General features: G+C 43.6%; 1 protein-coding gene across 1 annotated transcript in view; it reads right to left on the reverse strand.

The window, feature by feature from the left end:
* Nucleotides 1-896: 896 nt before the first annotated feature.
* Nucleotides 897-25434, reverse strand: part of LOC120920338 (low affinity immunoglobulin gamma Fc region receptor II-b-like) — a 29733-nt gene continuing 5195 nt past the window's right edge. Inside the window, exons 2-8 of the mRNA XM_040332368.1 lie at nucleotides 17188-17208; nucleotides 15461-15727; nucleotides 15107-15376; nucleotides 9299-9442; nucleotides 6421-6510; nucleotides 4160-4176; nucleotides 897-1205 (exon numbers count right to left, since the gene is read on the reverse strand). Coding sequence (XP_040188302.1) covers nucleotides 1158-1205; nucleotides 4160-4176; nucleotides 6421-6510; nucleotides 9299-9442; nucleotides 15107-15376; nucleotides 15461-15727; nucleotides 17188-17208 — 857 coding nt within the window. The 3' untranslated portion in view covers nucleotides 897-1157. The remainder of the gene's footprint in view (nucleotides 1206-4159; nucleotides 4177-6420; nucleotides 6511-9298; nucleotides 9443-15106; nucleotides 15377-15460; nucleotides 15728-17187; nucleotides 17209-25434) is intronic.

Raw genomic sequence — 25434 nt, forward strand, 5'->3', positions numbered from 1 at the left:
GTGGATTTGGCCCCCTATGCTATAAAGACTTTGGGCTAGATTCAGATAGATTAGCGGATCTTTAGATCCGCGTAACCTATCTGATTTAAGATCCGCCGCCGCAAGTTTTTGAGGCATGTGGGTAATTCACAAAGCACTTACCTCAAAACTTGCGGCGGCGTATAGTAAATCCCCCGACGGAATTCAAATTCTGCGGCTAGGGGGTGTGTAACATTTAAATCAGACGCGTCCCCGCGCCGAACGAACTGCGCAAATGCGCCGTCCGCTAAATTTCCCGGCGTGCATTGCTCCAAATGACGTCGCTAGGACATAATTGGTTTCGACGTGAAAGTAAATTACGTCCATCCGTATTCGCGAACGACTTACGCAAACGACGTAAAAAATTATATAGCACGGGTAACTGTACACCGGAAAAAGCCGAACGCAAACGACGTAAAAAAAATGCGCCGGGCGGTCGTTCGTTTCTGAATCGGCGGAAATCCTCATTTGCATATTCGTTGCGTAAAAAAAATGAACCGCCACCTAGCGGCCGGCCTGGAATTGCAGCCTAAGATCCGACGGTTTAAGTCACTTATACCTGTCGGATCTTAGGGAGATCTATGCGGAACCTGATTCTATGAATCAGGCGCATAGATATGACGGACGGAACTCAGAGATACGACGGCGTATCAGGAGATACGCCATCGTATCTCTATCTGAATCCGGCCCTTTGTTTTTTCTTAATAAAAGTGGGCTACCAGGCCCTTAATTAGAGTTCCTGTTTGCCATGAGCTCACTGTACAAACGCATCTACCACAGGAACTAACATCCTCCATATCACTGTATAATTTGTTATTTTTTTGTGGGAATTGGTTTCAAACGGTAGAGCTTTACGGATGCAACCACTCACCAACTCTTCCTTTAAAGGCTTTGCTTGCCCATTTTTATTCACCTTATTGCTCACAGTGTTTATTTATTTACAGCCAAACCATCATTTACAAAAGTTCAAAAAGCTCTGAATTTAAAGCTGAGTTATTGCCTAATATAATCTTTGATAGAGGTATTTTTTTTTTCCTTCTTGTTGGTCTTTAGGGTTTAGGACCTCACAGGAACCACCAATTTCATCTGTGGAAATGTGCAGCGTTTGGTATCATCCATCCCGGGTCCGGTATCCTTTCTTAGGTATTCACATTATTCACAGTAGCGTATGTAACAGTCAGATCCTCCTGGAAAATATTAAAACATGTATTATTAGTATTACAGTAGTATCTATCTATCTATCTATCTATCTCTACAAAATGATCTCTACAACGACTGTGGCGATCTACAAAACTTCTGGTCCCTCCTCCCCCACTGCCTTCTGTCAGACACAACGGTCCCAGAAGACAGTGGGACCATTCAGAAAGCGCAGCATGATGTGCCCAGGTGCAGTAGGAAACAGCAAGGCTTCACTTCCTGTTTCCCTTAGTGAAGATGCCCGCGCCTGCACCCAGAGCCAATGGACGGGTCGCTTTGGGGTGCTGACATTGCGGGATCCCTGGATAGGGTAAGTGTCTTTATATTAAGACCCCTTTCACACTGAGGGTGTATTTCAGGCGCTATAGCGTTAAAAATAGCGCCTGCAATCCGCCCATAAACTGCTGCTCTATTGTCTCCAATGTGAAAGCCCGAGGGCTTTCACAGTGGAGCGGTGCACTGGCAGGGCGTCAGGAAAATACATGCCAGCAGCTTCTTTGGAGCGGTGAACTCACCGCAGCTAATGCACTCCTGCCCATTGAAATGAATGGGACAGCGCTGCCATGCCGCCGGCAATACGCCGGCCTTAACCCTTTATCAGCCTATAGCGGGGGGTTAAAATCACCCCGCTAGTGGCAAAAATGCGCCGCAAATCCGACAGTAAGATAGCAGCGTTTTACCGCTATTTTACCGCCGACGCTATGAGCGGCCTCATTGGATAGAAGAAGATCGTGGACTGCCGCAGTCCTTAAAACAATGTCTTTATTATACAAATGAAATCCAAAAAACAACCAAAGCTATACAGTCAAAATTAAGTGAACAACAGGAAAAAGGTGGCTGACATGTTTCACATCATGTGATGCTTACTCGTAGCGGCAGCACTGTGAAAGGGGTCTAATGCCGGGTACATACCATCAGTTTATGTGATGAAAAAAAATGACGTTTTTAAAAACGTCACTTTAATTGACTGTGTGTGGGGGAAAACGTAGTTTTATGTCTTGTAAAAAACGACCAAAAAAAATTGAAGCATGCTTCAATTTTATGTGTCGTTTTTCAAAAGTGCACTTTTTACTTCACAGAAATTGACCGTGTGTAGCAAAAAACGTTGTTTTCTAAGACGTTTTTTCATCCACGCATGCCCAGAAGCTACATATGCAGCAAGCTTCAATGGTAAAACGTGGTGGAACGTAACCTCACTTTGCAAGATCATTGTGAGAAAACGATGGTGTGTAGGCAACTTCGTCTTTGAAAATTGAAGTTTCAAAAACGTAATTTTTTACTTCACAGAAAGTGTCGTTTTTTTTCATCACATAAAGTGATGGTGTGTACGGGGCATAAAAGTCAACAGCTGCAGTATTTGTAGCTACTGACTTTTATTTAAAAATGTTTTACAGGCTGGAACTCTTCTTTAAAGAGGATCTGCAGTCTGCTCACGTAATTTGTAATAAAAACTTCTTTGCCATTCTGAAGCTTCCTTCCAATCACTTTGCATATTATTTTATATATACTGTGATTCTGTACTTGCCAAATATGCTGCAGAAATCTCCCTCCACTGTGTCTGGCTGCAGCCATTTTAACTGCTGAAGCTTCTGCCTGTTCACTTTCTGGATTTACACAGACACACAGAGGCATGCCTTCAGCTCTGCCGCTTTAATTGGCCCTCTTATGACTCATCTTCCCTCCCTTCCTGGAAAACTCTCAAGAGAAAGAGAGAAAGAGCTGTGCATGATGTCATAAGCCTAGGCTAATGACCAGCCAAGAAACAGGAAGTGGGCTGTGTAACCGTCACCACCGTTTACTATATCCCATTCCATCAACCCACGACAGCTTATCCGACAAGCCAGCAGACATCAGACACGATTCATCTCATTTCCCAGAATAACGAGACAAGCTCTGTTACTGGTTTCAAAATATATGAATGAATCTTTAATGGTACACTCTCAGCTTTTTATGCAGTTACAGGCATGTTACAGTTAATCACAGGCACAAAGACACACTCCACCCACACATCACACAATGGGGGGCTAACGAGTCTCCAATACACATCCCTCAGACTTTTCGGGAAACCGGTCTGACATAATTACATGACCTAATTACTACACCAGACGTTATGACCCTCACCTGCTATTCACAAAACACATTCCTTTACTAAACATAATTGACATGCTAATTCCCTACCCGTGAAAGGAGACATCTGACCTTTCAGACTTAATCAGTACAAAAGACACAACACAGTATTAGCATCACGCAATGGACAATGGAATGTCTTTCAGGAGCCTATTGACATGTTGTGGGTCAGCATGAAATCACCTGTAATATGTCCAGATCTCCTGCAATACATGAATTATCAGTTATCAGTCACCCTATGCCCAAAAGGGGCACAGGGTGACCCTAGACCCAAGAGTCATTAGTGATGCTGGCACAGGAGTACCCCCCATCCTTCAAAAGTCTCTGGGTGTCCCGGGTCATTCCATTACAGGCTGTATAAGGAATTTACTGGCAGAAAAAAAAATGTTTTACTATCCAAATTTAAAACAACAACAGGGGCAGAAGATTTATTAGATGGAAAGATGAAAAATGACTGAAGGTCCGCTTTAAGTTCAATGCACAGGGCATTAGAAGGGCACTAGACTGGATCTCAGGAAGGAACAACAGGTATTTTTCCTGTACTTGAAAAAGGTAAAAAGGCAGCCATCATATCTAAGGACTGGTACATTTAAATACTGTATGTGGTATTTTGTCATGTCATGTCAACTTCAAACATTCAATCCTATAAATCAAAATTTGTTTTAATTCATCTAATTCGAAGTTCTATGTTTTCAATAAAAATAATGTTCAGTTTATCGAAAAATCTGTTTTATAATTTAACTGCTTTAGGTGTTTAAAATAACTCAGTTATAGGTTATCCCATCATTCTACAAAAATAAAAATGTTGGATACTTACTTGTTTAATTCTATTACCTATAAAGGGAATAAGAGAACAATGAGCAGTAATTATTAAATGAAAGGAAAACATAACACTTTCATATATTCTTGTTGTCAAAGATGGTGTGATTAGAGCAGGGGTTCTCAACCCTTTTGGGACCAGATCCTGGAAAATTCTTTCAAAACCTTCTATGCTCCAGCAGTAAAAAAAATAAAATAAAGGTTATGTTTACAATAAATACATGGGAATAAAAGAAAATGAAATTGAAATGAGAGAAGGCTCTGAATCGGGCTGGGTGTCCATATGGAGGGAGTGGATGCACAGCCAATTCAGTTGGGCCGAGTGACGTCACACACCAACATTGGGTGGAACGTCGTCCTCAGTCGGGATGTGAATATTGTATATAGCAGAGACTTTTAGGGGGACTTAGGTACTGGCAGAGGCTGTGGTCAACCCTTGCAGGAGATGGCGGGTGGTATGTGGTATTACGTGTGGTAAAACGACGACTAACTTTGCGACGGGAAACTAGACTAGTGGCGACGTAGCGAACGCGAAAATCCGTCGTGGATCGCCGTAACTCCTAATTTGCATACCCGACGCTGCTTTACGACGCAAACTCCCCCCAGCGGCGGCCGCGGTACTGCATCCTAAGATCCGACAGTGTAAAACAATTACACCTGTCGGATCTTAGGGATATCTATGCGTAACTGATTCTATGAATCAGTCGCATAGATACTCTGAGAGATACGACGGAGTATCTGAGATGTGAATCTGGCCCCTAGTTCCTAGCTTTTTTGGAAGTAATTTATAACTTTAGTTGGTATGTTTTATCCTTATATCAATGTTTCCAACAATATACCTACATGTCCCCACATTCGCCTCAGTGCCCGATATTGGTGTCATCACATACCACTCCTGGTATCTAAGTCTTTTCCCTATGTGGAATTTTTGTAAGTTTGTCATTCCTTGTGGGTTGTGATACTTATAATTACAAGACGATTTATGTATCTGTGTACTCTTATTGTAGACGTTTCTTGCTCATCTAGAAAGTATTTTCAAGCTCCTAAAGAAGCGACCACCTGCAAAACATGTAGAGCAGAACACTACCAGGCTGTTTCGTCCCATGCCACTGACTTGGGTCCCTCTATAGTTCAAGCATTTTCATTGTCCTGAATGTGGTCCTCTTTAGAAGCCTGTATGACCCACAGTTAACACCAACAACTACCTGATTGTTTGAAATCAATACATTTTTATTGTATGATTTCTAAATGTTTTAAGATGTAACTTAATAACATTTGTTAATTTTTATATATTGGTGCCTACAAAGTCCACGTTTTCCTTTTGGTTATTGTTGGTTCTCAAATATATTTAGGTATGCGGCACAGTATGTGCATCCCCAGTGTCACCTGGGGAAATAATATACAATTTATCATCTACAGTATTTATGAAGGAAGCTGTGGGAAAATGTTGAAGGTTTGGGGGAATATGGAGAGCTGGAGTCTCTGCACCAAGCTGGGGGGAGGGGACATTTTGGGAGGCTGGGATAGACTGTGAAAGCTTAGGGCTCCCAGGGGGACTGGTGGCACTGTGAGCCACTATGGGAGGGTAGGGGGCACTATGGGAGTGTAGGGGCCACTATTGGAGGGTAGGGGCCTTTATGGGAAAGTAGGGGGCACTATAGGAAGGTAGGGGATACTATAGGAGGATAGGGACCACTATGGGAAAGTAGGGGGCACTATGGGAGGGTAGGGGCTACAATAGGAGGGTAGGGGGCACTATGGGAGGGTAGGTGCCACTATTGGAGAATAGGGGCCACTATGAGAAAGTAGGGGGCACTATGGAAGTGTAGGGGCTACTATAGGAGGGTAGGGGGCACTATGGGAAAGTAGGGGGCACTATGGGAGCTGGGAAGCACTATCTGCGTTTAAGGCAACTGACCCAGAAGAAGGAAAACCACGTCCAAAAAATGGACCAGGGCCCGGTGGTTAAAAGCTACTGAATTAGAAGACTGAAAATTAATTTGATAATCATAGTTCTTTCATTTTTGTCCTGATTAAACATTTGAGCTACTACAAGTGAAGTCTGTTTAATTATATTCATCAGCATAAAATAAGCTTATGATGATGATGAGGTATAAGTTATAAATTCCCATAATTCAGTTACAAATGGAGGATTTAATTCATTTTGAATGCCCCCTCTTTTCTGTAGAAATATAATTTCGATATTTACATTGATAGGTTTGGACAAATACAACACTGTGACAAACTTTGACAACTAACCTTTGGGAAGTTGACTTATATCTAGGTAGGTGTAGCAGACATCTTGTGGATCGGGGTCTGTGTTATTTTCTGGAGGTTTATTTGTGATTTCTTAATAAGAAAATAGAAGAAATGAAAATGGCATAAATGTAATTCCTACTTCATCACATACCCATACAAATATGAAATACAAACTTTTGTCTCAGGAGTCAGGACTGTCAAGATGTTTTTGAGAGCACCAAACTGTCTAATTTCCATGGTTGTAAACAATTTTTTACACTTATCTTGGATTTGCACTGATTTGGGTATTTAATATTTACATGTGTGGCAAATGGGTAAAAAAAAAAATAACACCTAGATTGAAGTTTTTCTTACTATCGCTTATTGAAAATATCTTTTTTTTTTAGTAGATAAAAACTGTTTTTGGATTAATGTTTTTAATAATAATAAAAAAAAATATATATATATATATAAATACACTACCAGGAGAAAGTAGTAAAAAGCACATCTCAACCCCCAAGGAGCCCTCAAATTAGCAACCACATTTAAAGACAGGCATTTCATCAATCAATATGGTTTCATATGGTTTCATAAAGGGAAAGCTTAATATACTTAAAGTGGTTGTAAAACCTTTTACAACCACTTTTACCTACAGGTAAGCCTAGATTAAGGCTTACCTGTACCTGTAGGTGCTCGAAATATCTCCTAAACCTTCACGGTTTAGGAGATATTTACAATAATGACGGCGCCAATGTCTAGAATGTGTAGAAAACGGCGCATTCCCACTTTAGAGACATCGATTGTGCCGTTTCTAAAGGAGATTGTGCCGTGACTGGTGGCTCCTACGCACATGCGTCATGGCGGCTCCGGTGGGATATGCTGATCCATCAAACCCCTAGTGTTTTGGCTCGCTTGGTGATCTGTCACATGAAGTGAGACCCTCTGTTTGGATCCTAAATCTCAATCTTTTTTTGCAAGTTAATATGTTCAATATATGTAATATAAAATCAAAATGTTATGAAAATAATGAATATGTTCTATGAATATCTCTTATGTGGGCATATCTTTTTTCTTGTGTGGTAACCCATTGCTACCGCACCCCCCAAGCCCTTGAAGAAGCAGACAAAGGCAAAACACGTCGGGATGAGCCACTCCCTACTTGTGTAATATGATATTGCTATATGATAATACTTACAAAGTCTCATAACTTACATAAGGAAGGGTCTCTACCTTCAGAGTACCTTGAGTTTTTGGGCTTTGATATGTAATTTACTGTGTTTTTATCTCTGACAAGGGGTACATTTATACCCTTGTTGTCATAAATTGTAATTGTTGTATACAGTAAAGATTTCTTTTTAACCTAATGAACGTGGTCTGATAATTAAACTGAGGGGTTCCAACACCTTAAAAGTCCCAGCAGTTGCCTTTGTCAACAAAAAGGTCTTGGTATTTAGTATACTACACTTAACAATTACAACTAAAGAACCTTTTTTTTTTGTAATAAGGCCACTTGTATGAATACAATGGAGTTTGAACCTGCAGTCCATTCATTAAAAACTTCAAATAGGCCAAACAACATTGCTCTCAGTTCATTGGCCTTTGTATGTTCAGTAGGGATGGGCGAACGGTTCGAGCCAAGCATAAGTTCTGAATGGAACATTGCCCGTTTGGGTGTTTGTCGAACACTCAAATTTTCTGTGTGCTCGCACCAAGCGCACAGTCAATAGGTTGTTAGGAAGCGGGGGCAGAGAAGCCGGCCATCTCATCCTTAACAATGGAAAAGTCATCGCCTGTCAGCGGGCTTCTTCACTTTCAGCTGACTGAAATAAAAAACATTATCGATTTTTGCCTGCAATAGAAAAAAACAAAAAAACATCCCTTTGGGTCTGGAATCGATTTTGAGGTAACCCCCACGCCAAAATTTTAAAACAAAATGGTGAGGAGTCCTGCCTTAAATTCACACCAGACCCTTATCCGAGTATGCAGCCTGGCAGACCAGGAAAGGGGGAGAGCAAGCGCCCCCTCCCCTCCTGAACCATACCAGGCCCCATGCCCTCAGCATAGGGGGGTGCTTTGGGGCAGGGGGCTCTGCCCTCCTGCCCCAAAGCACCTTGTCCCCATGTTGATGGGGATAAGGGCCCCTTCCCCACAACCCTGGGTTGTGGTTGTGGGAGTTTGTGGGCAGAGGGCTTATTAGAATCTGAGGCCCCCAGTTCCCGGCCCCCTCCTATCTGAATGAGTAGGGGGTACATTGTATCCCCTACTCATTCACCAAGAAAAAGTGTTCAAAATAAATAAAAATGGTAAACAACGTTTTTGACAATCCCTTTATGAAAAAAATTAAAAACTAGTGCCCCCTCAATGTAGATCCATCATTAATCACGCCGCCCGCCACACCCCTGGACCAGAAAAAAATATTTTGCCACAACGAAAGCTAACCGCCGAATGCCTGCTTCTCCATCCGTCAGTTCTTAAATAGGTAATGGGCGGGACCACATGTTGACGTCACCTTGTGGCCCTGCCCCCTTGTGACATCACTGACCAGTGCATGCTGGGTTGTGACATCTCAAGGGGGTGGGGTCAACAGGTGACATCACCCGGTGGCCCCTCCCCTTACCTATTTAAGAACTGTCGGATGGAGGAGCAGCAGTCGGCGGGTAGTCTTCATCAGGGTACATCGGGAGAAATTTAAAACAAAAATTGGGCCTGGCGGGGTGGTGGGCATCGTGATTGATGGTGGATCTACATCAGGGGACATCATTTTTTAATGTTTTAATTAAGGAATTGTCAAAGACATTTTCCCTGTTTAGGAGTTTTTGGTGCGAACCGTACCGGGGGGGGGGGGGTATTCGGCCCAACACTAATGTTCAGAATGGCACTAGGACTGAATTCTAATTACCTATTGTAGATATTGCTTGATGAGGCTCTAAAAAACGTTTTCTTTTTTTACATTTCCAGATAAGAACAGCAGAGAGGACAATGACCACCAGACTCCCGATTACAGCCGCAACGATTACTTCCAATTTTATAGGTAATTTTTTTTCTGTAACAAACATATTAAAGAATAATAAATGTGGTCAGAGAAAAAATATGAAAGAAGACAAAAAAATAAATAAAGAAACATAAAGTGATACTAAACACACAGGGCCAGATTCAGAAAGAATTTACGCCGGCGTATATATTGATACGCCGCGTAAATTCAAAGGTGCACCGGCGTATCTTCTTTCTGTATTCAGAAAGCAAGATACGCCGAAATTAGGCTAAGATCCGACTGGCGTAAGTCTCTTACGCCGTCGTATCTTAGTTGCATATTTACGCTAGACGCTAGGTGGCGCTTCTGTCGATTTACGCGAGGAATATGCTAATTAGGTAGATACGCCGATTCAGAAACGTACGTCCGCCCGGCGCATTTTTTTTTTACGTCGTTTACGTTAGGCTTTTTCCAGCATAAAGTTACCCCTGCTATATGAGGCGTACGCAATGTTAAGTATGGACGTCGTTCCCGCGTCAAATTTTTAAAATTTGACATCGTTTGCGTAAGTCTTTCGCGAATAGGGCTGTACGTAAGTCACGTTCACGTCTAAAGCATTGACGATTTGCGGCGTAATTTTGAGCATGCGCACCGGGATTCTTTCATGAACGGCGAATGCGCCGTTTGTAAAAAACGTCAAATACGTGGGGTCACACTAAATTTAGGTAAAACATGCCCACATCATCCACATTTGAATTAGGCGGGCTTACTCCGGACCTCATACGCTACGCCGCCGTAACTTAGGGCGCAAGTTCTTTATGAATACTTTACGCCAGCAGAAAAATACGCCAGGCTTTCTGAATCTAGCCCACACTCTTTATAGTACATTGTCCCTTCTATTTTTGCATGTGGATGATGGCGCTGTAATTAATTTAATAATAAAAAAAAAATATCCAGCTGTCACATGACCCAGCTCTCTCCCAGCCTGTCTGCAAGGAGACATAAGCAGGAGGAGCTTCTAGTCTAGGCCACATGTTCAAATAAAAAAAAAAAAACAGCCCTTGGAATAAAAAAGTAACAATAAATAATTCATATCAATAAACAGTTTTAAATCATCATACAAATATATATTTGAAATCAAATATTAATTTTTTGGCAATAACATGGAGCGGGCGGATTTCTGCCAGTCACTCCCCTCCAGCCTATGTCTTAGTTAAGAGGGAGGTGAAGCCTCCGTCAATCAAGATGTAATATCCCACCCCATTGTGTTTAGCTGGTTAGTGGGCATAGAGGAGGGAGGAAGGGAGTGGGCTGCCATTTTCCACTTTGTGTACACCCACGTGTGTGACTCTATAGTCACATGGGCTGCTCAGGTGTGATAGGGAGGAAATGCTCAGCATAGAAACTCACTCAAAGCACTGAGCATGTGCAGAGCTGCCAACACTGCTTTGTAATTTCCCAACTCCAGCGGGGACATGGACAGAAGGGGGAGATAGAGAGCAGCAGGATTAATTTTTGCAGAACACCAAAAACTAATCTCATAGTGACGGAGTGAGCATGAACCATTTATTGATAATTTTTTTTTTTATGATTTGAGTTTATTAACACTTTAACAGTATGGTTTGTCCCTCTGTGCATGTTTCTTCATCGTGGTGGTGTTGGACCTGGTCTTAAAAACCGGAAACTTCAAGACCTTCATGCCTTGTACACACGACCGACCCGGCGGCAAAAGGTCAGTCGGAAATCTCGAGGGGAAAACATAGAACCTGCTCTCTACTTTTTCCCCAGTACACACGTTCGGTTTTCCCATCGGGAAAACTCAGATGAGAGCTTTTCCTCGGGAATCCCGACTGTGTGTAGGCTCCATCGGTCTTCCCCACAGAAAAACGTCCGAAAACAGCCGTTTTCCACCGGAAAAAAGTCCACCGGGAATACCGATGGGAAAAAAGAGAGCTGGGTCTCTTTTTTTGGATTCCCGGCCAAAAGCTCTCTTCACAGTTTTCCAGTCTTGAGGCCTCGTACACACGACCAAGTTTCTCGGCAAAAACCAGCAAGAAACTTGCTGGGAGATATTTTTTTGCCGAGGAAACCGGTCGTGTGTACATTTTCGTCGAGGAAACTGTCGAGAAACTCGACGAGCCAAAAAGAGAGCAAGTTCTCTATTTCCTTGACGGGAATGGAGAAAATTGCCTCGCCGAGTTTCTCGACGGCTTCACAAGGAACTCGACGAGCAAAACGATGTGTTTCGCCCGTCGAGTTTCTAAGGCCCCGTACACACGACCGAGTCTCTTGGCAGAATTCAGCCAGAAACTCGATCGGAGCCGTATTCTGCCGAGAAACCCGGTCGTGTGTACACTTTTGGCCGAGGAAACCGACGAGGATCTCGTCGGGCCAAATAGAGAACATGTTCTCTATTTCCTCGTTAGTCAATGGGGAAACTTGGCTCGCCGAGATCCTCGGCGGCTTCACAAGGAACTCGACGAGGAAAACGATGTGTTTCGCCCGTCGAGTTTCTCGGACGTGTGTACGGGGCCTGAGAGTTTTTGCTTTACTGAAATTCTGATTAAAGATTTGACATTTTGGTGATACTAAGATGGTGAAATTAACCACTGGTTTACTGGGCACTTTTACCCACTTATTTATTCACCACTGGGTTTTTTATTTTTTGCTAAAGACACAGAAAAAGACCGAAACTTTTGAAAAAAATAAAATAAAAATTCATACATTTTTTTATAAAATTTTAAAAAAAAGTATTTTTTTCCTTCACTGATGGGCACTGATGAGGCTGCACTGATGGGCACTGATGAGGTAGCACTGATGAGGCTGCACTGATGGGCACTGATAGGTGGTACTGATAAGCAGCGCTGATAGGTGACACTGATGATGAGGCACTGACAGGTGGCACTGATGGGCACTGATAGATGGTCCTGATGGTACTATTGCAAGGAATGGGAGGTGGTATAGGTGAATATTAAAGCCCAACTCAAAGAGAAAACAATTTTTTTACTTTACCACTGTAACTTATCAAAAAAAAATCGGTCTTATTGTCTTTTTTTGGGGGGGGGGGGGGGGGGCTTCAGAATTCTCTGCCTATAGGCTCCTGAGATGTAAATCTGGCCCTGGTGGTTAGGACTTTCACGTAGCAGCACTGTGGTTGTTAGTTCAAATCCCAACCATGACACTACATGCTTGGAGTTTGCATGTTCTTCCTGTGCCTGTGTGGGTTTCCTCCGGGTGCTCTGCTTTCCTCCCACACTCCAAAGACATCCTGATAAGTTAATTGGCCCTAGTATGTGTATGTATGAATGTGAGTTAGGGGCCTTAGGTTGTAAGCTCCTTGAGGGCAGGGACTGATGTGAATATACTATACTATACACAGGGCTTTTTTTTCAGGTGAAACTCCAAGTGAGTTCCACTACCTCTGGCTCAGACCCTTTGGTGCCTGCTCACCACAATCACTTGTAAACACAGAAGTCCGGTTAGTGGGCTAGATTCAGGTAGAATTAGGCGGGCGTAGCGTATCTCAGTTTGAGCAGCAAGTCCTGTATTCACAAAGAACTTGCGCTGAAACTTACGGCGGCGCAATGTAACTGGGCCGGCGTAAGCCCGCCTAATTCAAAATAGGCTGGTTGGGGACGTGTTCTATGTAAAATACTGATGACCCCACGTATTTGACGTTTTTAATGAACGGCGCATGCGCCGTCCGTGGACGTATCCCAGTGCGCATGCTCCAAATGACGTCGGCAAATTGTCATGCTTTCGGCATGAACGTAAATTACGGCCAGCCCCATTCACGGACGAGTTACGCAAGCGACGTAACATTTTCAAATTTCGATGCGGGAACGACGGCCATACTTAACATTGGCTGCGCCATGTTTTTGGTGGTTTATCTTTACGCCTGAAAACCCCTTACGTAAACGGCGTATCTTTACTGCGACGGCCGGGCATACGTTCGTGTATCGGCGTATCTAGCTGATTTACATATTCTAGGCGTAAATCAGCGTACACGCCCCTAGCGGCCAGCGTAAATATGCAGTTAAGATACGACGGCGTAGGAGACTTACGCCGGTCGTATCTTAGCAACATTTAAGCGTATCTCAGTTTGAGCATACACTTAAAGTTGCGACGGCGGGGATTCGGACTTACGACGGCGTATTATTGATACGCCCGTCGTAAGTCTTTGTGAATCTAGCCCTCTGTGTTTAGAAGTGACAGCTCTGCACTCTGTGTGTAACCCCCCTGAATTCTGCACTCTGTGCATAACCTCCCTGAACTCTGCACTCTGTGTGTAACCTCCCTGAATTCTGCACTCTGTGCATAACCTCCCTGAACTCTGCCCTCTGTGTGTAACCTCCCTGAACTCTGCACTCTGTGTGTAACCTCCCTGAACTCTGCCCTCTGTGTGTAACTTACCTGAACTCTGCCCTCTGTGTGTAACCTCCCTGAACTCTGCACTCTGTGTGTAACCTCCCTGAACTCTGCACTCTGTGTGAAACCTCCCTGAACTCTGCACTCTGTGTGTAACCTCCCTGAACTCTGCAATCTGTGTGTAACCTTCCTGAACTCTGCACTCTGTGTGTAACCCCCCTGAACTCTGCACTCTGTGTGTAACCCCCCTGAATTATGCACTCTGTGCATAACCTCCCTGAACTCTGCACTCTGTGTGTAACCTCCCTGAATTCTGCACTCTGTGCATAACCTCCCTGAACTCTGCCCTCTGTGTGTAACCTCCCTGAACTCTGCACTCTGTGTGTAACCTCCCTGAACTCTGCCCTCTGTGTGTAACTTACCTGAACTCTGCCCTCTGTGTGTAACCTCCCTGAACTCTGCACTCTGTGTGTAACCTCCCTGAACTCTGCACTCTGTGTGAAACCTCCCTGAACTCTGCACTCTGTGTGTAACCTCCCTGAACTCTGCAATCTGTGTGTAACCTCCCTGAACTCTGCACTCTGTGTGTAACCCCCCTGAACTCTGCACTCTGTGTGTAACCCCCCTGAATTATGCACTCTGTGTGTAACCCCCCTGAACTCTGCACTCTGTTTGCAACCCCCCTGAACTCTGAACTCTGTGTGTAACCCAACTCTGCACTCTGTGTGTAACCTCCCTGAACACTGCACTCTGTGTGTAACCCCCTGAACTCTGCACTCTGTGTGTAACCTCCCTGAACTCTGCACTCTGTGTGTAACCCCCCTGAACTCTGCACTCTGTGTATAACCTCCCTGAACTCTGCACTCTGTGTGTAACCCCCCTGAACTCTGCACTCTGTGTGTAATGTGATCCTGGTATTTAATGCCCCTTTAAGACACTCTTACTGTTTGTGAAATCTGACCACACCCACTATTTGATGTGATTTGGATGGTGTGTGTTGGGGAGGGGATAATAGTCTTTTTACCCCTCGTTACTTGGTGAAAGCCAATATACTCACCTAGGTCCTTTGTCCAGGCCCCCAACAATGATGCGGAGAATGCTGATCCAGCACTGTGGTGGCGCCCAAAGACCACTGGTTCCCTGTCACCCCCTGTGATGATGCCATTTACTTCTCTCTCCTGTGAGGACCCAGCCGGTGGCCATATAATCAGAGGAGTCCCTGTCTCACAAACAGAGATGTGGACACCAGAAGAAGGACCCCTCCAGGAAGTAAATGGAAAAAGCGTTTTTTTTTTTTGTGGGAGGTCGTCTACCTCCTTATAGAACAAAGTTTCTAAGGATACAGTTTTCAAAAGGACTTTAATTTACCTCTCACAGAGATAAAGGAGCAATCTGAGTGCGTTTGTCCTTTAGAACTATCATAACGTTGTATTCGTTTAGTACATTTGTAGAGTCCAGACTGACTCCTCGTTATATTAGGAATATGGAATGTGGAGTCAGATTCTGATGATTTTATCTCCTGATCATCCTTGTAGAATTTTGTGTTTATTGCATGAAAATCTTTTATATGATGACATCTCAGAGTCAGGGGGTCTCCTTCATAGATGGCAGATGGGGGTCTCTGCAGGATGACAAAATCTGAAATGTAATAAAATTATACTTTATGTTGTTCTATTCACACCCAACAATCTGTAATGATGGAGATGAGATGAGATCACTCACTTATTGTAACATTTAGGAAGACGGGATCACTGATATCACCACCGATGGTCTGACACTGGTAATCTCCACTGTACGCCTCTCTTGAAGATTCAATGATATGAAGTCTCTGTTGCTCTCCTGGTATTGGTTGGTTATCTTTGTACCACTGATAGGTCCGGGGCTCCTCTGGTACAGTAGACGGCACATCACATGTTAGAGTCACTTTATCAGCTTGCAATATATTCCCCCAGTTGGGTGTGAAGGTCACCACAGGTTTGATGGCCCCTCCTATAGAAGAAAAGAGATCATACAGAACACATAGAGAGCACAGTGTGCAGCAAAACACAGAGAGGTCATCACATCTTGTATGAGAAAAATACACAGAAGTGGGAATGTTTGTAGTCCTGGACACAGAGATTTTATCTGTTTGCAACAATAAAAACTACTCCCCAAAGCCATTTTTGCAACATTTGCACAAAATCGTTTTATGGCTGCCAATTACTTAAAGCCCCCAAAATATGATATATTTTCTGAAAGCAGTAATGGTAGTTCTAATGTTTTATGTCGCATGATCTTAGCAAACACAATGGGCCAGATTCATATAGAGATACGACGGTGTATCTTCTGATACACCGTCGTATCTCAGAGTTTCGTCGATCGTATCTATGCGACTGATTCATAGAATCAGGTTACGCATAGATATGCCTAAGATCCGACAGTTTTGATGCCTTCAGTGTGAATCTACAATTTTCATAGTCATGAAAATAAAGAAAACTCTTTGAATGAGAAGGTGTGTCCAAACTTTTGGTCTGTACTGTATATATTGTAGCGAGACCCTTGCTCGCTCGCTTCCGCTCCCCCGACACTCCTCTGCTACTAGTGAGTCAGCTTGCAGATCGCAACGTCTGGCGCTTCAGTCATCTAAGGCTCCGGGATCCGAACTACAGCTATGTGCCGTTCGGAATCCATTAGAACAAACACCAGGCAGGCTGTGTGTAAGTTCAAACAGGAAGACCTTTATTAGAAGTACACAACACACTTTTAAATAGCATTTGGAACATCCCGCCCCCAACAATCGCTTTGATATTGGTCAATTGTAAAGTACATGTAGTCCTCCTTCAGGTCCTCCTTAGCCATGCAAATGAGGACTTGAAAATGAGTCAGCAGGGATTGGTCCGATAGCTTGATTAGAAGGACTGTTATGTGTAATGTGTATTCGCGAACGACTTAGTATAATGACGTAAACGATGAAAAAAGACAACGCTGTCCCGACGCCATACTTAACATGGCATACGACGGACCTTCGTAAACTTACCCCTCATATAGCAGGGGTAAGTTTATGCTTACGGAAACGACGTAAGCGACGACGAGGCGGCGCAAAAAAAGTTTGGGAATCGGCGTATCAGGCTCATTTGCATAGACAAATGAGAAATCGTCGTAAACGCCATCTAGCGGCCAGCGTGGAATTACATCTAAGATCCGACTGTGTAAGTGACTTACGCCAGTCGGATCTACGCCGTATCTATGCGTAAATGATTCTAAGAATCACTCGCATAGATACCCGGGCTCAGAAACAGAGATACGATGGTGTATCTGGAGATACAACATTGTATCGCTTTTGAGAATCTGGCCCTATATGTTTAGAACTACTTTACGTTCTACCCAAATTAAGATCTCCAACACATACATTCAATTACAGCATAATATTGGGTTTATGGCAAATTATCCAGTATCATCTCTGTACTCACCAGATTTTCCCACGCTCAAAGCTGAAAAGTAAAAATGCACGTTTTAGTAAATATGTACAGTACATGTCATCAAAACATATCTAATATATTTCAATCATTCTTCTTTCTTTCATATACAGTTAGAATTGATACATTTTCTTTTGAACAAGGATGTTCTTAAGGCCCGTACACACGGTCTGACTTTTTGCCAACAAACTTCATAATCAGCAAGTTTTCAAATTAGTACGCTCCATCGGACAAACTTTTTCGGGTTTCATCGGACAAAAAGTTCGGTCTGCAAACGGACAAACTTTTCGGCAAAAAAAGTCCGATGGTGCCTAGTCCGACTGTGTGTATAGCAAGCCATCGGACTTTTGTACAAAGTGCAAGTACGCATGCTCAGAACCAATGTTAAAATCAACCAACAATAGCAGAAGTTAACCAAAGGGTGGCGGTAAAGAGCAGAAAAGAGCAGAAAAAACATGTGATGTTGGGAAAGTTTTAGAAAAGTTTGCAGAAAAGTCAGAGCGTGTGTATGCTATGGGTGTAACCGGCCAACTCCCTTCGGACAAAAACCCAAGGGAAAGTTTGTTTGATGTCCGACCGTGTGTACGAGGCTTTAGAATCCCAATTTTCTCAGGTCAACAGAAGAAGGTTGGAACTGCCCCTCTCTCTTAGGTGACCATCAGACATTGAAAAACTAAAGCTCTGGTTTGGATAAGTCAAGCAAAGCAACTTAGACCTTATGCTGCCATGCTGCCACTTAACCATTGTGGGGCATAAGCATCAATTGTCCTTATATTCAACCTATAAGCCACCTTATTAAGTGGTTGGACAAGTTCATTTACCCCTCAGATTCTTCCATTCACCCATCATAACCCCCTTACCAACACACTTCTTTTAGACCTAACATAGACCCCAACCAACCAACCAACCCGAGCATTGCCCCAACTTTTAACTACAGTTTTCTCCTAAGGCCTTGTACTCACGACCGGATCTGTGCGCTGGAAACTGTCTGCCCGACAGTTTCCGGCGTACAAGGCTGATTTGTGTTTTGTTCCGCTGGCGTGTACACACCAGCGGACCAAATTCCCGTCGTACCGGAACGCGTGCACGTAAACTACGTACGACGTCACTATAAAGGGGAAGACCAAAGTTAATGGCGCCGCCCTCTGTTCCTCTTTTGCTAGTTACGTGTTTGCTCGTGTTAGTGAAGGTTTGGTTAGAGCTGATTCGCGCTTCTCGGTCTCCAGGCTTTGACAGCGTGTATTCACGGGTTCAGTGCGTGTGCTTGCGGTAACGTAGTTGTCATTCGGCTATAGGCAAGCAGGTTGTTTCTGCTTTAGCAGTTGCATCCTGTGCGCTCGTATCTGTTTGTCACGCGTTTGTCGCAGGTAGTGCTGGATTTGCGAGTGCTTTCTGTTTCAGTGTGTTCTTGACTGACCAGCCGGCCGGTTTGAAGCCATGATGGAGCAGCAGCGTCAATTTTCGCGAGTTGGTGCTGTTTATGGGATGGCTGCTGGATATGTTCATTTGTCCAGTACTTTGGCCAGAAACAGGGGGCGGAGGCGTTTCTGGACCAAGAATTGGTTGCGCCAGCGTGACCAGTTCTCACATATGCCTCTGCTTAGGGAACTCCAGGAGAATAATCCTAATGACTTTAGGAATTTTCTCCGCATGACGGACCCCGTATTCAACCGTCTGCTGGATCTTCTGTCCCCCTATATCACGAGGCAGGACACTGTGATGCGCCAAGCCATCACGGCCGAGCAGAGGCTTATTGCCACGTTGCGGTACCTGGCGACTGGGAGGAGCCTGCAGGACCTCAAGTTCTCGACAGGCATCTCTCCGCAGGCGCTTGGGGTCATCATACCGGACACGTGTGCTGCCATCATCAAAGTTATGCATGAGGAGTATATTAAGGTAAGTTTCCTGGCTCTAATAATGTGGCCAACTAACTTTCTTTTTATTTTCCCAGATATGCTGTGTGTTTAACTAACGTTACCTTTTCTCCCTATGCATGTTGATATCAGCTTTACATGTTTTATTCTTGGCCTACCTGCATATTTGTCCCTTACCCAATATTAACCTGTCCAGCATGCTATCCTAGGGACAAACCCACCTTGCCATTTTTTCAAACAGGACTTTTTGGTTTTTGTGCCCCCCCCCCCCCCTTCAAACTTTTATTGTCCCCATCAGAGGGCTGTGGAGTCTCTTAATGAAGTGGCCCTATATATTTCATTTTCCAAATTCTCCATGCACATTTTTCTAATGCAATTTTAATACTGTGAACTGTCACAAGGATGCTTGTAGGATGTATTTGTTACAAAGTACTAAATCTCTAATTTTGTTTGTCCCCACAGCTACCCTCCACACCACAGGAATGGCAGTCTGTGGCTTCCCAATTTGCCCAGCGGTGTGATTTTCCAAACTGCGGTGGAGCAATAGATGGGAAACACGTCCGCATTGTGCCCCCACCCCGCTCGGGGTCCTACTATTATAATTACAAGGGTTATCATAGTATTGTGTTGATGGCGGTGGTGTCGGCACAGTATGAGTTTCTATATGTGGACGTGGGGAAGAACGGCCGGATGTCTGATGGGGGAGTGTTCGCACGGACTGATTTCTATGATCGTCTCCAAGCTGGTGGTCTGGCATTGCCACCAGATGAAGATAATGTGGAAGGACTTCCGTTTGTGTTCCTAGCGGACGAGGCTTTTGGGCTTGGTCCTCACCTCATGCGGCCTTTTCCCCAGAGGACCCTCACCTCAGAGAGGAGTGTGTTTAATTTTCGGTTGGCCAGGGCTCGGAGGGTAGTCGAGAATGCCTTTGGGATACTCACCAACCGGTTCCGCCTGTTCAGGACATCGATACATCTGGCGGAATATAAATTGGACACCGTTGTATTTGCCTGCTGCATTTTGCACAACTTTTTACGCAGGCACTCCCAGACGTACCTACCCGACATCGGTTCTGAGGCAAGACTACCCTCAGATCCCCTTCCCGGGCTGGACACTGGTCGCGCTGGCTTGGCCCCCCAATCAGCTCGTGAGGTACGCGACAAATATGTTGAGTACTTCATGGGTCGGGGGGCCATTGCTATGCCAGATCATATTTCTTTCTAATTCGGCCCCCAAAGAAAGGAATATTCTAAAAAATAATAAATAATTAGACCATTGGACTTTATACAGTTGTTTGTCATTAATGCTTTTTCTCTTTTTCTGTCTTCCTGGTTCTCTAACTAACTTCTTCAATTGTAATGCATAATTGATTTCTCCACTTTTAGTAACTAACCACATTTTGCACATTATTCACTCATCTACAAACAGGGTATTGAGTCTAGAAATAAGAAGCAACTCCATTTGTAAATGTTGAGGTCAATTTTTTTTAATTTTTGCTTGTTCATGACCCCAAAAATAATTTTATATTTTTTTCATTACTCCCTGCTTTTGTACTTAGGAGTCTTCAAAATTTTTTTAAAATTTTCTTTTTTTTTTCAGGTAATTCAACCAAAAATATTATGCAGATTATACATTTATTAACAAGTTCACTTTTTTTTTCATCAAATATAGTTAGATTTATTGTTTACATATATATATATATATAGATTATATTTGGTGGGGTGTTTACCGCCTTAATTTTTTTTTTGGCCATATTTTTTAGGCACAAAAAACAATAATTTTTTAACCATTTTTTTTTTTTTTGGTGTGTTTTTATAAAAGAAAATTTTTAGGTGAGAATTTGGAGTCAAATCTCTACTTCACTAAATTCAGTGATTAGAGAGATTTATAATTCTATATATATATTTAAAAAATTTTTTGGCGTTGTTTATTCTTTATGGTCTAAACTTTATAGTATCCCAAAATGTTCAACATGGTCAAAAAGTAACAAAATCCAATTCAAAAAATATAAAAACTCACAACAGCAGTCAGTCATGGTGTGCTTTCACACTGGAACACGCCAAAATTGGAAGATACACACATTCAGTGCAAACTCGCCAAATGTCATTGGTTCAACAGACAAATGGCCACATGTGCTATCTGACATCATGGGTGATCAATGTCTGTGTTTTGTGGGAGCAAACCCTTCCTCTCAACTACTTGAGGATGGAGGAGGGGGTTGGACCCACAAAGCACAGACATTAGATATTCTGTGATGGCAGATAGCACATGTTGGCACACTGTGTGTGTATATTCAAATTTTGGCGTATTCATTATTCAAACTGTAAAAATGTTTGTGGGGGCGGGGGATGGGCGGGGGGTGTTTCAGTCTTTGACACGGCCCATCATGTCAATAATGTTCTTAAAATTAGATTCGATCACCATCATTCTTTGCCGCATATTGTCCATTTCCGTGCTGCATTCCAAAAGGACATTTGTTACATTCTGTTCCATGAGAAACATCCTTTCACGCATATTGTGCATTTCAGTGCTGCACTCCATTACCTGCTGAATAATTATAGCAGCACTTGCACGTGAAAATATTGGCACACCATCCTCCTCCCCTAAAACAACAAAAAAAAATGGCATTTACAATATTATTTTTCAATGAGGCCTATCTACATATGTTTTTTGGAATCAAGCTAGGGTGACACTGACCTGATGGGCTTCTCCTTTCCACCTCTTCGACATCTTCTATCACTCCTCCTTCTTCCACCACCTCCCCATCATCTTCTATCACTCCTCCTTCTTCCACCACTTCCCCATCATCTTGGACTCCTCCTTCATCCATCAATCCACCTTCTTTCAATTCGCCAAATTGTTCTTCCGCCACTTGCCCTTCATCTGCTATGACTTCTAAGTCCAAAATTACTTCTTCCTCCTCTCTTCCTTCCTCCTCTCCTTCCACATCCTCCTCTCCTTCCACATCCTCCTCTCCTTCCACATCCTCTTCTCCTTCCACATTCTCCTCTCCTTCCACATCCTCTTCTCCTTCCACATCCTCCTCCTCCTCCACATGTTGAGATGGCAGATTTTGGCCTTGTCTGGCCCTCTCTGCCTCCTCCAAATGCTGGCGACTTCTTTCCCCTGAAATAAACCAAAAAAAATGTAGACTCATCAGCACACAGATATTGGAGAGCATAAATCGCACACATTGCTTAGAAGAGGCTTTCATTTAGTTACTTTTATCTTTCACCAAACCTACATTTTGCAATTACTTCTATATGGCAAGCTCTGATCCTGCCCCTTTTTAGCAAAGTGACACACATGGATGTCCCCCCTAAACTGTATTTCTGGGAGACCCTACCAAAACCCATTTTTGATTTGGGGAGACACAGGTGCTCTGCATTGCAGATGTGAAAACATCTGCTTTATTACCACTGTTTTTAGAATGAATCCTGTTTGCCTTTCCCATTCTCATACTTTTTTTTTCTAGAACTAGCTTTTACACAATGTTTACAAACAAAGTTTTTGGCCAGTGAGCCATGTCCAGGTGTGTTGTTCCTGTAATAACCGAGCCTTTCTGATAAACTATGTGATGTTACGTTGTTTACTAAGAACACTGTTTGTAAATATGTAGTTATTTATGTTCTAAAAAATAAATAACAACATGTCTTTAAAATTACAAGCTGGCCAAGGAGGCAGATGGTGAAATATACATGGCAACACATTATTGCAGACAATCACCACCCCCCCCCCCCCCCAACCCCAATATATATTTACTTACTTTTACGCAGAATTTTAAGTATTTTCTTCATCTGATGTGGCTCCCTCAATTTTAAGTCTGACCATCGTTTCCTCAGCTGTTCCTTGGACCTGGTGATCCCAAACATCCTCTGCATTCTCCTCGCCACCTTGTCCATAATATGTGCCTTTCGGCGGTTAGGGGTCTTGTATGGCCCTAATTCCCCATCATAGTCCTTCTTTCGCATGATGTAAACTAACTCCACCATTTCCTGGAACCGCATATTAGTGGCTTTATATCTTCTTTTCCTTGATCGGGACGTCCCTGCCTCTGTCCCTTCACTTGTGGCATGAGAGCATCGTGCCCGCTCGTGTGACATCGCCATCTTTCCTTTCCCACAGAGATTATGGGCGTGGAAAAGATGAATTCTTACGCCATGGGCGGAGAAGAGGGCGGCGTTTAATACATACGCGGAGTGTAGAGAATGCAAACAACGTGTTTACGTCCGTTACGCGGAGAATCTTCGAGCGCATCCAGAACATACACAGTTAACGCCATATTTCCTAAACTCATTGATTAGGGGCCTCGCAAAGGTGACGAGGGCGGGGTTTCATAAATACGCGGAGTGTTTAAAAGGTTTACGCCGTGATTACGCATCTTACGCGGTAATTAGGCGAGCGTGAGAAACGAGGAGCGAGAGACAGGAAGGTAAGGAAATTAAAAATGTGATCAGCAGAGGCCTTGAAAATGTAGACACATGGGATGGGGGTTTGGGCTGTTGGTTGCACCCTTTTTAAGCTATTCTGTCTATGGGGTACCACAATGTTATTTTGGTATCCAAATGCTTTTGGACACCTCACAAAATAGAGATGTGAACAATGCTGTACCTCATTGACAAGTTTTTGAATGGTGTATTCAGATCAGGCAAAGTATTGTTCAAGTGTTGGTTGTACAGAGGTCATTAGGAAGTGTCTTTTATGTCATCCATTGTCAGGGGCATGAGATTTACACAGGAAAGAGTGCCTAGATGAATACTGTCATTTGTAAGCATTGTTTATTTTTCAATATTAAAAATATTTAATGCAATGTTAACAATGGCTCTGCATCTAGCAAATCAATGTTTGGTACAACCAATGCGGCCGAGCTGACAATCATTGTTTAAACAAGAGAGACTGTGTTTGTAATTAGATATAGGTAATAAATTTAAAGACACATATTATATCAAGGTCAACGCTGATCCTTTTGAATATTTATTTTTCTTTGGTTTATGTTTTTTGAATCTAGACTCTAAAAAAAATATCATATTTCAAAAAGTAAAATGGACCAACTACAAACCAAGGAAGCTATAGAGGCCTTACTACAAAAATATCAGGACACGCCCATCCTGTGGAATTCAAAACACGCATTATATTGTAATAAAGATGTACGAGCGGCAGCACTAGAAGAGCTAGCAAACTATATGCAAACATGGGTGCCAGGATGCACTGCCAACATGGTGAAGGATAAACTTGCCAACCTCAGAAGCACATACAGGAGAGCATACAAAGCTAATAAAATCAAAAAATCGGGAGCAGCAGCAAGACAAGCAAAGGAACCCAAACTGTGGTATTATAAACAGATGGCTTTTTTGCGGGACGAAATGGAAGGCAGGAAAACGATGTCCAGTCTTTCTTCCAACCTTTCCTCCATGCTACCTTCCAGCGGACCTTCCCCAGATGACCACAGCCCTGCAGAGTCGGAGGAAGAGGGCCTGGCTGACAGAGATGCAGATCTGCCACCCTTCGATGAGGAGGTATAGTAGTTTCCTCTATATTTATGGCGTAAATAATTCTTGGTGGATTAATGATTAGATATTGTAAAAATAAAACCAAGCTGGAAAAAAGCAAACAAAAAGGTGTACAGACAAATAGGTGTCAGGGATGACAACTGCAGGGGTCAGAAGTAGAGTGTATTCAAGTAATAATGAACAGAAAATACTGAACGAAAAACATGAAAATGAGTGTGGTTTTATTTAGCGAAATTGTAAAAAAATTCTTTTTTTTTCCACACAGGAAGAAGAGATCAGCCAGGAGGTGGCAGATCCTCAGGTGTCTGTCAGCCAGGAGGAGGCCGGGGTCAGTGGCAGCCAGGAGGAGGCCGGGGTCAGTGGCAGCCAGGAGGAGGCCGGGGTCAGTGGCAGCCAGGAGGAGGCCGGGGTCAGTGGCAGCCAGGAGGAGGCTGGGCCCAGTGGCCTGCAGCAGGTCCACCCGGCCAGGAGAACCACCACCAGCCAGTCTTCTCCCCCCCAGGTGAGGCCATCAGGCCGAAGGAGGCAGTTGAGGCCTGTGGAGGAGGCAAGCCTCCGCATGATCCAGGAGGCAAGCGCCATCATGAGGGCCCCCCTCAACCCCACAGAGGCCTTCAGTGCCTCATTGGCCCATGATTTAAATGAAGGGGAGGAGGACCAGAGAAGACTGGCAAAGGCCCTGATGAACCAGGTCCTTTGGTGGATGCAGAGGGGCCTGCTGACCCCAGACACTGGGCTATGTGACCCGGCCCGGCTTGCGGAACACCATCCTCCTGCTGCCACATCAACCCCACCTGCAAGACCCCGTGTTCGATCCGCTGGAAGGCTGCCTGGAGGGAAGGCTGGAAAGAGGAGGA

This window comes from Rana temporaria, chromosome 13 (genome assembly GCF_905171775.1).
Source record: "Rana temporaria chromosome 13, aRanTem1.1, whole genome shotgun sequence".
NCBI lineage: Eukaryota > Metazoa > Chordata > Amphibia > Anura > Ranidae > Rana > Rana temporaria.